The following is a 16,175-nucleotide window of genomic DNA, read 5'->3' as shown; positions in this document are numbered from 1 at the left end:
CCTCCTCCTTCTCGACCGCCCGGCCCCCTCCAGCACCCTTGGCGGGGACAGAGGAGGGGGCTCCAGGGGCCCTGCCGCAGCAGAGGTCCTCCTCCTTCTCGACCCCCTCGGTGCAGCCCACCCGTGCGTTTTCGGGCCCTGCTGACGCCTGCGGTCCCAGGGTCGGAGAGGATGGCAGCCAGCTGTGGTACCAGGGCGTCCCGCTGTCCTTCCCCCCCAGCTCTGCACCCACTGCCCCGAGTGTGGACTACCAGCATGCCGCCGCCTACCCCAGCCCAGCCGGCCACTTCGTGGCCCGCGGTCAAAATCACCGTCCCAATGGCAGCAGCGGCATGAGCCCTGAGCTGGGCTCCTCACGCCTGATCTCACGCGGGCCGACGGCTCCAGATGCTCCACAGCCGCCTTTCCCGGAGGGAGTGAGTGGCCTGCGGTCAGACGCCGGGCACCTGGAGGGCTCCAGCACGGCGAAGGTGAAGCTGCCCTGCCAAACCCTCCTTCCGCAGCCGGAGCAAGGGCCATCAGCGGCTGAGCTGAAGCTGGAGGCACTGACCCAGCGCCTGGAGCAGGAGATGGATGCTCGGCCAAAGGCCGATTACTTTGGTAAGGAGGCAGTCTACCAGCCGGTGTGAAAGGGGTTCGTTGCAAAGCGTCACCGCAGGGTTCACACCTGCAGCGTGTGTGTCTCTGTGCGCCTGCTTGGTTATGCTTTTCCACAGTTGCTCAGAGGTTTTTTTGTTACTTAACTTTTATTTCTCACAGGGACTGGAGGCTCTTCCTCCCGGGACACTTTTTACTTTAATCCTACGTCTTAAATTTTAAAGCAAAGGCTGTTTAGCAGCTTTGGGGAGGAAAGCACTGAGAAGAAGCTGGAGCAGCATCTTTTGAAGCGCCCTTCATTGCCAGCAGGGAGGCACTTAACTTTTCTTGACAGTACTCCTCGTTCTCTGTGTCTTAAAAGTACGCTGCCCGACCATGTGTGAGCAGGAAGGCAGCCCTCCAGCCTGCGGAGGAGTCGCGCCTGCGTACCCTACGGGCATGGAGAAGGGCACAGAGCTTGGGGGAGGCTAGGTGGTACCCCCCCATGGAGGTGACCATGGCCAGGCGTGCTTGTGGGATCTCTTGAAGAGGAAACTTGCCAGGATTTCCCCCTGCGCCCAGGTGCTCGTCTCCATCAGCTCTGAAAGGATGGGTGCATCCTGAAGGCGACAGACGAACAGGCAGTAGGCACATTCCTCCCTAAATCTCGAGTCTGCCAGTAGTCCAGACTGCCACCAGAGGTTATCGCTGGTGCTTGGCAGTGGAAAGGGACTGCTTATAGGTGAGGATCTCCCAATGAGAATATTAAATGTCCTGCTGGATTAAACGGATTTACTGCCCTGGGATGGCAGAAGGTCAGGGGCAAATCAAGCATTTCCTTTCCCTGTCGCACTGCTTTGCAATTTAATAGCAGATGAGATAGTTCAGCTTTTGGGAGAAGGAAACCTGAAGTTGCTGGGAAGGCTGAGAACTCCACGGTTAATTTAAGGAACGATGGGAGCAGGTCTAGCGTATGGATTTTTCCTCATGATTTTAGGCTCACGGTCACAGAAGTAGAAGCAGGGACAGACAAAACTCTTCAGCCTGGTGCAGAGGAAGGGTTTGCGTCTGAGGCTGCACCGGCGCTGTTGCACGGGGGCCTGCCCGGTGGGGTCAGTGGGTGGCTCAGCGGTGGTCTGCGCGCACAGGAGCAGCCGTCAGCTTCACGCCAAGCTTCAGGGACATAGCTGGAGGGACCACCAAGTGCTCAGTTGCAAACTGCATAACAAAATGTGTTTCTTGGCATCAGGCAGCGGCACTTGCACGCAGAGGGCTGTGCTGGGATCCTTCATCTCAGTGTCTGAGACGGGATTCAGCCTTGTGGCAGGGCGGACGTGGTTTTTTCCTGTCGCAGAAAAGTGATGTGCCGAGTTGCTGTACTGGGAGCGTTTTGGCCTGGAAACACATTTTGGTGCTTTCTGTCCCGTGCGGGCAGTGCACGGTTTGAATGAGGTCAGGGAGCCTCGCCTGGGGGGGGCTGAACACTGTGACAAGGAGCTGACAAGGAAGGTGGGGTTGGGGCAACAGCTTCGTGGGAGGCGGTGCTCAAAAATGGGAATATTTTGCTGGAGGTGGCGTTCAGCTCTGCTGGAGAGGTGTCAGGGGTCTCTTCAACAGACCCTGCTGCCTATGTCTTCTCCTCGTGGTGCGAGTAAACCAGCCGGATCATACCTTGTCCAAAAAGCGGATGGGGATGGGGTGAGAAAGCAGAGGGACCTAGTTGGTGGTTAGATTATTTTTACATTTTTGTTCACAAAATAGGGGGTAGCGCCAGGGGGAGGCTTTTGTCCTGCGGGAAATTTATAGCAAAGCAGGAGTGATTCTGGCAGCAGGCAGAGTCCTGCTGGTCAGGCAGCTGAGTTACCGGTGAGCCCTGGTGAGGGAGGAGAGGCGGAGGCTGCCCAATCCCCAGTGAGGTCTTTTGACATCCTCCTGGCAGGAGGTTTTACCCCAGGGTGTAGTGTCTGAGAAATTGGGGAAGGAGGAGAGTGGTGGAGGAGAGGGAGAGGGAAAAATGAAAGGATGCAGTCACGGCGGAGGAAGAAGTAATGTTTTGTGGAGCCTCAGCTCTGTGGAGGAAGGCTCAGCAAATCTGCCCTGTGAAGGACTAAGGAGCAGGAAGGGGCAAGTACCGAGGTATTTTAATTCTGGGCCTCCTCCCCCTTTCTTTCTCACTTTTATTTTCATTTTTTCACAGTTACCTTACTTCCTTTAGAGGAATAAAGGACCCAGCTGGTTCTTCTGAATCTATCTTTGCTATTCCCTACCCTCAAGCTAGCAAACTTTAGGATGGAAAGTAAATACCTTTATTCAATAGTGATAAAAAGGATCAGCAGTTTGTTTTGTTGCAGACTTTTCCCCCAGTGACGGGAAGTCTAATGCAGCCGCTTTGCAGTACATCGGAGCCAGGAAATGAAACCAGGACTGAAGTGCAGATGACCAAAGTGTTTTATCTAAAATGCTTTCAGCTCTCCGAATTTTGGGTGCTGCTTTTGTCACACGGAGATCTTTTTTAAGATGGGTCTGTCTGTCTTGGTAACATACAGTCCTTCAGTCTGTCTCTGTCTGGACCAGATATTTATCACGAACGATTAATTCTGAGCACAGTAAAGGAGCTGCTTTTTCCTTCAGTATGTGAAAACAAGCATTTGTAAATGAAAGCCTAAGAAAGCATAAGCTAGGGACTAGGCATAACATGGTAGGATGCTCTGCTGAGGAGTAGCAGACAGTCTGGTTACCTGTTACTCCCGCTTGCTGTACAAAATCCATTTGTCCCCTCAGAGTATGTATGATAAGTGAAAGGAAAGAAGCAAAGAAAGGCAAGAATTTTCTTTTTTTAACATAGTGGCCTATGTGTGAGCAGTGTGGGCTGCACGAGTCTGTGGAGGAATTTGGGTTCTCCAAGGGTGCTTTTGAAGTGCCAACTTGATTTACGTGGGCTTTCAAGAAGGACATAGGGAGTCTCAGGTATCACTGAGGTCTTATGCCTGGGGAGGGAAATTCCTGAAATCGTTCCCTGGACATGCTGGTTCCCCTGCAGCAGGGAAGGGGCCCCAGGTCCCAGGAGGTGCTGCTGGAAGCTGCTTGAGGTTGTATTCAGGTTTTTGGCATACTGTTTCCAGGAAACATCCAGGAGTGAGGTGCCTGAATCCCACTGACTTTCCATAGTGGTCCTTTGAGTGCACCGGCCTTCATCTCCACCTGGTGAACAGGAAGATTAATTAAATAGGAGTGACTGGGGGAGTTGCAACTCCTCCACAAGCACCACCCAGCACAATGCAGATGCTCTGTCTGGGTTAGGTGAGGTGGCACCGTTCTGAGGACTGGCATGGGATGCATTTTCAGGTGAGAGCTGGGCAGGTGCAAAACCAAACGAAGCGTCTGCCTGCACTGCCTGGAAGTGACTTGGTAAGGGAGAGGCCTGGCTGAGGGGCGTTGGGGTCTGCCAGGTGGTTTTGCCATTCATTTTAGCAGAACTTGTGGTACCATGCAGTTCCTTGGTCTGAGGGCACAGACGAATGCTTTTAGAGGTGTAACATGTCGCCTCACATTTTTACCAGTGCTCGTTTTGTGTAGCCAGATGGAAATCTCCATCTGATGGAGACTGTCTATACCCTTACCAGGAGCTTTTTTTAAAACTGTTTTTATAAATGGTTTTCTTGTTATAAATATGTGCTGGATTTTGAGTTTTCGCTTCCTTATTATTTAGAGCAGAGCTGGTAAGCTGCAGGTATTTTAGGAAGGCCCCAGGCATCTTGTTTTGCAGCGAAATACTGGGATGTTTCCCAGCTGTTGGGCAGAGAAGATCTTGTAGCGAAGTCTGCAGATTTCTTTTCCCCTTGGCAGAAGCAGAGCGGTAGTCGAGTCGCTGAAACCCCATGGAGGCCTGGAACCCCAGCACCTTTGAATGGGTGTGATCAGCTCACTAAGGCTCTTTTCGAAGCCTTGTGCATAGTGAAGCTAGTGTTTTACCACTGCCGAAACCACAATTCATTTAACTTCAAGGCTGTAAACACCTGCGGACTTTACCAAACCCTGATGATGATGGTGCACCAGGGTGCTTCGGTGGCAACGAGGGTAATTTCAGGGCTGCCGAGTGGAGAATTTCAGGTTAAAATGAAAGTTCTTCTGAGGTTTGTTTTGTATGTGGGTGATGATAATGGCATTGTTTCCACTGGGAATGAGTGGAGGCGTCCCTCGCTGCCTGCTCCTGGGAGAACACCACGGCTGGAAGGAGATGCCTGCCTGCAGCAGAGAGGAGAGGGAGGCAGGGTGAGGTGGGTCCTGGTGGAACAAGGAAAGCTGGAAGGATCATGACACGTGGACCAGTGGGTGTGTGCAGTTTGCAAAGATTATCTCGCTGCAGGCAACCAACCAAGTAAGTATTTGCCTGGGATATGGCTCTTCCAGATTACAGCAGTATGCGCTTCACCTCCCTTCCTCTTGGGAGCTCAGCTGGATATGCAAGCTAAGGAAAAATCTGCACCAAAAGGAAAGAAGAAAGAAGGAGTTGAAGCAGAGGATCAATAGGTCTTTCAGCCAGGATACTGTGGCAGCAGGGACTGAAAGGAATAGGGAGCCTCATTCATTTGGCACTGGAGTTAACGTAATCTCTGACATCGCTCTAAGGTACTTAAAATGTCACTGACGTGAGTTTGATGGCATTTTGTACTTCGCTGGCAGTGTGTACACAACTGTCTACAGCAAAGTCAGGGGTCAAGAACATGGCATGCAAAAACAGTACAGAAAAATTACATTTACCAACTCTGTGGTTCTTTGGGGAGGGAGGACTTGCACATCTTTGCTACCACTGAGTGACAATGTGGGGCTGATACGAGTGATGACACCCAGTGGTGAATGGGACCAGACTGCCAGGATCTCCAGGCACTCGATCTCACACGGGCTTCCAGATGTCCTTGAAATCAACTCTGCAGCAAGCACGATTGCACAGTAGTGGCTAACAGCATAGCGAGGCATGCAGTATGTCTAATTTAGAGTTTGATGTAGGAATGACTTGGTTAAGGTGAGCCACGGGAGGTAGCATCAGGTTCTGGAGAAGGTCTGAAGTCAAACGTGAAGAAGTGAGTGGGTATGACAGGGTGAAGTGTTCTTTTTTGGAGCAGACTGTTTTTGAAAAATGTGTGTGTAAGTGGAGGACTTGGTTCTCCTGGAATAAATAGGTGGGTCAGAAACACAGAAGCTGTACCTTCACAAGGCTTCTCCCTGTCACAGAGGCAATGGGGAACAAGGTGAGAGGCTCTTGCCTTGTTGCCCTTTCCTGCTCTGATGGGGATGACCCTCATGAAGGTACAGCTTCTGCCAAGAGGCAGCAGGGTCTACTTCTGGATTAGCCACATGTGTGTTTGGGCAGATGGGAAAGATGATGTGGGAGGTATTCACGTGCAAAGGCTCTGGGGTTTTCTTCCAAATGCAACTGGGGATTCTTCAGCAGAAATCCAGCCTCCTGTAAGGAGGGGGCAAAAAGCAGCTACATGTAGTGAAGGAGAGTCAAGCTGATTGTGGAAACATGGCTTGCGTGGAGTAAGTGGAAGGGGAAGGATAGACTTACTCCTCCAAGTGCTGTTTCTGGATTAGCTATGTATGCAGACCCACACCACCAGCCTCTCCCCTCATCCTGCCACTGCATTCCTCTTATCCAGGACCAGACTGACGTGGCAAGGAAATCCCACCACTGAAGCTGCACAACACCACATTTGGCCCTCTAAAATTAAGCGACAGTCTTAGCAAACCCAACCAGGAGTATGTGTAGAAAAGCTCGTCTGTCCTGGATGCTGCTGAGACCAGGGGTGCTGCTGAAAAAAAGGGGGTTGCTGCTGGAAAAACCCATAGCTGTGTTCTTGGTTTGTAGATAGATGATGTCTGGCACATGGAAGTAAATCATACTGACCAGTCCCAGAAATGCTGTTGTTCAACACGGTTTGTATTGAATTTTTAGTGAGTGGGATATAGTGAGCAACTGAGCTTCTTCTGGTGAGCGTGAAATAGCAACACTTACAGGAAAAAAACATCTCTAAAGGCTCTGAGTCCAGTGGTAAATGCAGTTATTGAACTTTGATGGTGGGACTGACATTTCAGACTGGGCACCAGGTTCGCTTTCATTTCTGACAGCCCTTGAGGTCTGCATCGGACCTGTTTGATCTTGTGAGCCGAGGCTGTTCCCGGTGGCAGCCCTCCTTGTGGTCTGCAGTGCCGAGATGGAGTACGGCGAGCACCGGGACGTGGCTTACAGGGCATGTTTTCGGTCCCAGCTCTGCCCCAAAGGTCCCTTTGTTCAGGCACTCAGCTGCAGAGCGGGCGGTTGCTTGCCGCATGATGCGAAAGGGAACAGAGATTTCTTTGTTGTCCGGGGCCCGGCTGCCCTACCGGCAGAAATTGAGCCGAAATCAGCAATTTCCATCCCTTTCCCTTTCCAAATCTGGCTACCATTCTGCCGGCGCGCTCGAGCGTGAATTAACCAGTGCTAGGCGTGTGCGGTGCTTTGGGCTTGTCATCCTGGTGGCGAAAGGGAAACCTTTCATTTCTCCTTAATAATACCTTAATAACTCCATCTGAGGTTAGAAGCCATAATTTTGGAGGGGATATCGGCTCAGATCGGCGCTTGCATAAGCACTCGTTATGCGTGGCAAAGTAACCAAGTGCAGGAATGGGGCATCTCACTGAGCCGTGGATTCTTGGGATCCCTCTGCTTCGAGCTGAGGACAGAAGTTTTTGCTAAATGCTGCGTTATGCCAAGAAAATTACGCCGAGCTGCTGACTAGCATCAGTGGGGCTGGACTGATGCTGCTGACATTTTAACTCTACGCCCTGGCTAGCAGAAAGCACGCTCAGCACTCTTTCGGGAAACAGTCGTCGGAGCTGGTGTGGAGCAGGGCGCAGAGCCCGTTTCGTGGTGGGATGGGGTTGGATGTGCCCTGTGCCGCGCTGCCTTCCACCAGGCTGGCTTCGCACATGTGTTGCCGAGCTCGGTGACTGGCTGCCGCCAGCAGCAGGTATTGCTTTTTCCTTGCGTAGCCTAAGCCAAAAGAACAGGATCGTTGTGGCAGCAGGGAGCGAGCAGCAAAAGAAAAAAAGAAGTGGAAAGGAAAAATGAATAAAAATCGCCCTTTTTTCCCCTTTCAGGTCAGGTATGCTGAGAGTCAGAGATGAAAGCTGAAGTATGTTGCTTTAATGTACTTCAGAATATTGTCATTGGAAGAAGCAAGGACTTTTTTTCTAGAATAATTCCAATTGTTACTGAGATTTAATTGGCTCTCAAGTAAGATTCAGCAGATACAAGTAAAAACACAAACTATACACAGATTTGCCATAATGCCATTTTTCAATTGTCAGCCTTGATGCAGGATATTTGTATAGACGTGAATATTTATAGCATGGCTGGTTATTACATAGTTGGGTAATTCAGCACGTTACAGTTTTTACAGACAACATTGACAATTTACTTTAAAAGCCCTTTCATTCTGTGACTTTATCTTCCATGTTTTAAGTGCCTAAATATTTAAAGAAGTGGATAAAAGGGTTAAGCAGGGGGTGAAATGGGGCTTGTACTGAAAGCAAGGGGGAAGGATGGTGGGGGCGGTTGAGGGGCAGGAGGTAGAAGAAGGTTTGGGTATGGATGCAGGAGCCAGGGCGGCACGGGCAGTGGCTACGCTCTGAAGCTTAAATGGGATGGACAGGGGACAGCAGAGGCAATTTCTGCCTTCCGTGGGATTTGCATTAGGGTATTTTATAGTGGCTTTAGATGCCTGCACCTTCAGCATCCTGCTTCTTCCATATTCAGCGTCACCTGGCTGCTTTCTGGAAAGGAGGAAATCAGAGCACACTGGTGATTTTTTTCTGGAGCAGCCACTCACTGGCATGGAAGAGGGGAAAATGCAGCACTTGCAGTGCAGTAAATACATCAGTTCTGCAAATGTCAGCCTGGTGAATGTCGTGAAAAGACATGTCATGAAAAGAAGGCTTTGAGCAGCAAAATCAGCAGGTTTTCTGCTTTCAAAACTTTCCGCTCGGCATCACTGTAGTCGGAGGGAATTTTGCAAGGTAGCTGTTAGCTCTTGCATCAGACGATTGCACGGCATCTCAGGTTGCCGCTGAACATACGCGTTCTTGGGAGAGCACATCCATTTGAAAAGCCAAAGTTTCTTATCTTTGTCTTGTCTTCTCTTTTTTTTTTTTTTTTTTTGGTCTTCTTTTTTTGGTAATGCCTGCGTGATTTATCTTTTGCTTTCTTAAAATGTTTCTTTCAATAAGTAACTGAGATAAATCTGCTCGGTTCAAAAAGACCCAGCAAGTTTTGCTAACTTGGTGCCAGTCTGCCTGCTGGGGTGGGCCCGCAGCCAAGCTAGCATTTCAGTTCAGGTCAGATTTGGACGAAACAGAGTAATTAATTATTCCCTGCAGCCTTCCCTCCAGGTCTGTGTCAGTTTGGACTCTGGCTCTGAGTGCAGTGGGGCTTGGAGCAGCGCTAGGACAGCTTTCAGCATGCGGTTGAATGCACGCAGGCAGCTGCAGCACAGAGAGCCAGGTCTGCTCTGGGAAAATGAAGTATCTGCTTTTCAGCCGCCCCGTGCACGCTACTGCAAAGGGTTCCTGAGTATTTTTAACCCTGTAGCATGAAAACTGATGGCCTCAGGTATCGGCTGGAGGAAGAAACTGCTAACCACCCTAGGAGTGCCAGCGTGGTGCTGCCAGAGTTGGGAGTTACTTTTCAGCGCTGCCATGAGTACGTCGGGTTTCTTCCTAACTTTCACCAGACCTTTCCAATTACGCTGGAGCTTGCGAGGCCCCAGGAGAGGTGAAGTTTTGTTAACCACGGCATGACTAAGGATCTCCGGCAAGATGATGCTGTCCCTCTTCTTGGGCCAGCAGGAGCAATACGTGACCAACAGTCCCCGCCCCAGGGAGTTCAAGAGTCAGAGCAACGGTGGAAGGAGAGACCTGGAGGTGAAGTCACATCCGCAGGGTCACTGAGGAGCAGAGGCGCATCTTCTGTTTGTCCTTCACACTGCCCTTTTTGGGTAGATCCATGTTTATTTGCTTAAACATGGGTTAAAGTTGCTCATTTAGAGGTAGTTAAAGGGTGATGCTGCTTTAAAAATGGTCTGTTGCAATCACAGGGTAATGTCTGAAATAAGTGAACTGGCTTGATGTGTCATTTTCCTTGGACAAGGACGTTCTCTCCCCGGACACTAACAGTGGTTTGGGGCTGCCTCGCCACGTTTCTCCCTGCCAGGTGGCGGGAGCAGGTCCTGCTAGCGGATGCCGTCAAGGGCGTGAAACTCAGTTGTCACTTCTTACTCCGTTACTAAAATAGTTTTACATGGAAAGGCGGTGAGATTTGGGAGGCCCTAGGTGAAGACACAGCACCCTTTGCGAACCCGCACTGCTAAAGTCTTCTCCCTCCTCACCACCACCACTGCGCATCTGCCCCGTTGCCACTGCTCCCAGCCTCGATCAGGCAGGTCTGTGCCTGGAGGGCCCCAGCAGCTTCCTCACTAGGTGGAAATCCTCACCTTATGGTCTCTGCCTGGCTTGGGTTTTGGGTTGGAGCCCCGTGCCAGGACGGGAGCAGGTAGAAGTGTGCTTGGCTGTGCTGGCTGTAGCGAAGGTTGGTCAGAACAGCTGAGCACAGTCGTCTTCTCCCTCCTCTGGAGTTCCAGACCTGACCCTGATCTTTAGGTGATGGTGTTGGCAAGAAAGCCTGGGTGGGAGGAGCAGCTTGGACTTGCACTTGGGACAGATTATAGCCAGAAGCTGACCATGTGTGCTGGCCCTGGCTCTCCTTAAAACTGACTTCTTTCTTGCCTTGTCCCGCACGAGGCAAGAAGAACGTCTGGGCAGGATACATGGTCTGTAGGTAGCGCCTACGTTGGGTCTGTCTGTTCAGATGGGGCTGACAGAGGGAAGAGAGGTATGTGTCAGGTAGTCAGTCCAGCTCTGTTTCGGTGGGAAATCCTTAGGCCCTTCAGCAGACGTGAGCAGGGTCTGAAATAGATGAAGATTTAACGGGACTAAGTGAAGAGGTGTGTTTTCCTCACTCGCGTTGCAACCAGCAAGCTTATTTTATGCAATAAGTAGCAGAAACTATTGGTCTGTGAACAGCCCTGAGCACCACTTACTACCACACAGGCTTTTAGGAGGGTCATTAAGTGGTTTTAAATGCATATAAAGTTTGTGGGTCTGAATGGGTGAAGGAAGGCGGTGTCGCTGTAGGCAAACAGGGCTGCTGTTGTCCAGTTTACTTTTTTGCAAAAGGCTTTTGTCGTGGAGGTTTGGTGACCGTCATGGCCACTGTTAATAGCATTTCTCAGGGTGGGCGACACCGATGTCACCAACATCTTGCGGCTACAATGAACCTCGTGGTCCTAAGCTGCTGAGCCACCATGCCTAATTACAGGTGTGGTGACCCCAGCTGCCGTGCCGGGTCCCATTTCTGACCTCTGTCTCCTCCTCTCTCTTCCAGGCACCTGTGTGAAGTGCAACAAGGGGGTGTATGGAGCCAACCAGGCTTGCCAGGCCATGGGCAACCTCTACCACGACGGCTGCTTCACCTGTGGAGCCTGCAGTGAGTACCCCCTGCCTGGCCTGCTGCCGGTGCCGCCGGAGCAGGGCCCTGGGGCAAACACTTTGGGCTAAACTGTTTTCTGGTGTAAAGAGGGGGGAAAAAAAGGAGGTGGTTATTGAATTGTCTGCCAGCCGGAGTCTGCTGCAGCTCTATGTCTCGGTGGTGGTGGTTGCTATTTGTTTTTGAATGGGTTCTTGCAAGGCACGTAGAAAAGATACTTTGGATTGTGCTGGCTGTCTGCCTTCTGGTATGGGGGACGGTTGTTTTCATTCCTCTGTCTCTCCGTTACAGCTATGTTTTCTTACTCATAAGAGTATTTTTTCAAAGCGGCAGTGGATATGCCTAGCTGGCATTTTGGGGTTTTTTGTTTGTCACGTCAGACTTTACAGCAATTCTGGCCTTTCAGTCTGTGGAGCCCAGGGAGAGCTGCTGGGTTGGTGCCGTGCCCAGGGTGCAAGCAGGGTGCGAGTATTTGGCAGCAGGCTCTGCCAGTGCCAGAGACACCTTTTTCAGATGGAGCTGCTGCATGGTCAGTCCGGTCACAGTGTTTTCGCTGCATGCGTTACCTTTACTTGCTGTGATCATTTTGCCCTTCTGAGGGACCTCCGGTCAAAGCAGCCAAGTGCACGAATGACCCGGGTTACACATCTTGCTTGTTTTTTCTCTGGAGAAATGTGGCCCTGCCCCAAGACAAGGGACATGATCGCTGCTGGCAAAATCTGCCCAGGAAGCAGGGTAAATAGTTCGGCTGGCCCTGGTGAGCTCCCTGCCGTGTGTCAGACCCACAGGTGAAGCTTGCTGGAGCGTGTAGCATGCTGCAATGTATGGATCCTCCTGAGTAGCTTTTCAGGGAGGTCCGTGGTGGAGCTGGGGTGAGGAACTGGGCCGCTTGATTTCAAATCGCGGCTGTGTTTGTAAGACAGTGGTTGTTCTGTTTTGTTAAGTTTAACTCTAGGGTTAGTAGTGTATTTTTAGAAAAGTAGCTATATATGTGGTGGCAGAAAAAAAATAATAACGATCTTTCTGGTGCTTTTGTATATATCAATTTAGTTTCCCTAGATGAGTTCTTAGGGTTTTTCTCCTGCGTTGTATGTAGAGTTGTAAACTCATCAGGACTGCATGTGTTTTATTGGGAGCGGTAAAGTGGGAATAAATATAGAAAGATGTGTGTGCTTTTTAATAATAGCTGAACCCTGAACTCTGCTCATTTCCCAGCTGTCCGACACCAGCTGCCTTGCCTCACCTATGTTTTCAGTAGAGCACTTCGCTGTCATCTGACTGAAGACGGGAAAACTGAAAAGAAAAAGTGGTGTTTGCGTGTGGTGGCAGCTTCCTGAAGGCTCAGAAGTCAGCAGCTCACTCTTTTGTCCTCTCTTATAAATTAATTTGAAATCCTCTCCCGCGGAGAGGATTCCTGGCTGCAGGCAGAGCTTTGCTCCAGGTACCTCTCACCCTCCGTGGCCGGGTGGCCTCCAAACTGCCCATTACACACAAAGCTCATGTTAAAAGTAATCCAGCAGCAGGTTCAAGTTGTCTTAAATTTAACTGGGGTTATTTAGTCTGGAGAAGAGGAGGCTGAGGGGAGACCTGATCGCCCTCTACAACTACCTGAAAGGAGGCTGTAGTGAGGTGGGGGTTGATCTCTTCTCCCTGGTAACAGATGATAGGACGAGGGGGAATGGTTTGAAGCTGCGCCAGGGCAGGTTTAGGCTAGACATTAGGAAAAACTTCTTCACCGAAAGGGTTGTCAGGCTCTGGAATGGGCTGCCCAGGGAGGTGGTCGAGTCCTCATCCCTGGAGGTATTTAAAAGAAGGATAGATGAGGTGCTTAGGGACATGGTTTAGTGGTGGGATGGCAGGGTTAGGTTAAAGGTTGGACTTGATGATCTCAAAGGTCTTTTCCAAACAAAGTGATTCTATGATTCTATTCTATGATTCTAAATTTCTAAAATTACTACCGTGTAACTGGCACTTTAGAAAGAAACACTTCTGATCCTCCTTTTGGAATGGATTTTACCATCTTTATTTGCAGACCCACGCTAGAGAGGTACTTGTGGTTGCAGAGGTATCAGTGGTTACTTCCGTTTATGTTTGTTTGGTTAAAAAATAGCTTAATCCTGTTTCTAATGAGGTGGGTTGGTGAGGGCTGAAAGAATAGCTATTGGCTGCTTATTCTAAAAGGCAATCCTTTCCAGAGGTTTCCAACGCAAGATGAAAAGGTTTGGGTGACAGGTGAGACTTAGAAAGATGGGAAAAAATGAAGTTTAGCAAAGCGAAGCCCATTTTCTCTCTTACCCAGGCTGTAACTGAGGAATCTCTCTGGAGACGTGCTGGAGCAAAGGGTTTCCAATGGAAAGTAAAAATAGAAGCTAGTAAAAGTGCTAGTTTAAAAAAAGAAAAGGAGGGGAGTAATAATAATATTTCTCTGAGTGGACGATACTGTATTTCCTTATGAGATAAAACAGGGGAATGGAAGCCACAGGAGTGTAACCCAGAGCCTGTTTCAGCTTGTTACGTGCAGGGAAGTAATTGCGGATGAAAGCTCAAGTCCTTCCCATGAGGGCAGCGGCTGCACTAAGATGGGAGCTGGACGCAGTGGTGGCCAGCACGGATGGATGGAGAGGAGGGTGTGCAGTGGCATGGGACTTGCGGTACTCGAAGGAGAGCAGTGCCGGTGGGAGGCCTCCCCAGCAGCCGTGTTTCCCTGTCACAAACACCGATTTGTGAACCCTGCTGACACAGTTTGATTTAGTAGCAGTTTAGAATTTACTTAGGACAAATGGCAGGATTTGATTGTGATATTTTAATAACTCTCAATCACCAGTCGATTAGCAAAGTCACTAGACAAAGTTAATCTGTTTTGACTTAAAGATTCGAAGATGGCAAGGTTCACTCTATTACTACATGGAAGAAGTACACAAAGGAAAATTAAGTTACACTGGAGTTAGAGTGATTCACAGAGAGAGCGTGGGTGCAGGGGATAAGGAGGACCCTCCCGTTGAGTCATGAGGTTCAGAATAGACCCCCTGGCTTCCTAAACTCCTTTTCAGAGAGCAGTCTAGGTGCAGCTAGGTCCAATCTCGGTCTCAGACTTGGTCAATGGTTTATATATAAGGATTATATCCATATATCTATATCTATCTCTATCTCAGCAGTGTAAGACTCACTTTTTAGTTAAATCATACATCTACAGACTACTTAAATTTACACATGTATGCACACACACAAAGATATGAATGTATATATGTATATAAAGCTATACCTGTTAAAAATCCCCTTTTGTTCAGTGAAATATTCACGTCGAATGTCATGGCATCTCTCAGGGGGCAAGGGTTGAGCCTCAAGGAGTGAAGGGTTTCAGCCCAGGCTCCACTGTTGGTCTTCGGTGACGGACTTCTGATTTTAGCAAACTTTAATAAGGGTTTGGTAGCTCGGAGCGGCATCCCACTTAGAGGGAGATGCTGGCTGCAGCCCGCTGCAGTCCGGGAGAGCTCGAAGGGGCTCACTTAGGCCCGCTGTTTCATAGGTGGTGAGATGGCTGGCTTTTAGCCATCAGTAAATTTTCATCCAAGCCACGATCCGGGTCCGTACTCACCGGGATTCCATTACTGACGGTACCATGCCACTCGGGCTACGGTGCGCGTAAAGTATGTGTTTAAGCTATCAGGGGGTAACTGGTTGTCCCCCTTTCTCTCTCCCCGCCTCAGCCACATATGAGTTTCTGGTACGGGTAGTGCTGCTCTCGCCTTGGCTACGCGGGGGCTCACCGCTGACTGACCAGCTCGCCACAGCAAGGCCGCGGTCTGGCGGGAATTCCTCAGGTCATAAAGTGGTCAAAGAGAGAAAAAGTTTGGGTGGGGAGAATGCACCCCCACATTCCCTCAGGTGCACGTACCTCTTACAAGTGGCAAGGCTCACAAGAAACCCTCCAGTACGGGGGGGTGGTTTCCCGCGCTGCCGCCATGCTCTGCAGGCCCCTTCGTGCCGGAGTTGTTGGCTCCAGGGGCTTGGGGAGGCACGGGGTGGGGGCATTTGTATGTCCCCCCTCCCCAGCCCTGCAGTGGCGTGCTTTGCCACCTGGCCTGCTGTGCTCGTAAAGGCGTAGCTGGGCTGACTTTTTGGTTCATCGAGCCTCTTGGCATTGCAGCTGCTTACCTGATGCCTGGGGGCCGTACATGCCATCCTGCCCTGCGCTCAGGGAGGAAAGGCACCCCAGGGGAATCCCCCCTTTCGAAGGCTGAGGAGGTCCTTTCCCACGCCCCTGGGCCATCGGCTGCAAGGCGAGCGAAGGGGCACGCAAAGCCCTGTCGTTACCCAGAGAGAGTGCGTGCCTCTCCGCAGGCTTGCCATCATCTGCGTCGCTGCAGTAAATGTGATGGGACCACTTCATCTGCCAGAAAAATAAATACTTGTCCGGGCGGTGTTGTCTGCCTAGCTGCAAAGCACGTCTTGAGCAGCCTGTATGGAAACTATGGTTTCCCACTGAAAAGTAAGTAGTGCTTTTAAAGGTCAAGTGGAGTTCATCTTGGACGTCATCCAGTACAATCTTGTCTTTGAGAAGTCAAGGTTACTTGTGATTTCAATCCCAAAATTTCTGCTCTGGTGGAACGCTGAATATCTCTGCTCCGATAAATAAAATATACAAAATTACCTATTAAGGTAAAGCATATTGTCCTCCAGATATTTATATCCACTGTCCTGCTGTTTTCATTTTAGTGAGGATTTCTAATTTTGCTTGTAGTTGGATTTGTGTCCAAATGTACATTAGTTTCCCAGATACAGAAAACTGAGAGGGTCTAAGGAGGGGGGGGGGGGGAGGGGTGTTGATACCTCATGGTGCCAAATTTCCTACACCCTCTGTTTCCTGATACACATATGTTCGGAGATAAATGATAGAGCAATTTGTTGAGCAGAGCTACACATACATTACAGGGTTCAGTTGGCAGGAAAAAAAATGTACTGTTTTATCTGAGCCACTGGCATGTAATGCAGAAAATTTGGCTTAGAGGTCAAAACA

At 50.0% G+C, this 16,175-nt stretch overlaps 1 protein-coding gene across 1 annotated transcript in view; it reads left to right on the top strand.

Annotated features, from left to right (window-relative positions):
• The window catches only part of LIMD1 (LIM domains containing 1), a 32,911-nt gene that overhangs the window by 451 nt on the left and 16,285 nt on the right, over positions 1-16,175 (top strand). Inside the window, exons 2-3 of the mRNA XM_035891340.1 lie at positions 11-600; positions 11,057-11,158. Of these exons, the coding sequence (XP_035747233.1) occupies positions 11-600; positions 11,057-11,158 (692 nt within the window). The remainder of the gene's footprint in view (positions 1-10; positions 601-11,056; positions 11,159-16,175) is intronic.

The sequence above is a fragment of the Egretta garzetta genome, unplaced genomic scaffold (assembly GCF_000687185.1).
Source record: "Egretta garzetta isolate BGI_Z169 unplaced genomic scaffold, ASM68718v1 scaffold583, whole genome shotgun sequence".
Taxonomy (NCBI): Eukaryota; Metazoa; Chordata; class Aves; order Pelecaniformes; family Ardeidae; genus Egretta; species Egretta garzetta.
The sequence above is the reverse complement of the archived record's forward strand: the minus strand, read 5'-3'. Positions and strand labels throughout refer to the sequence as shown.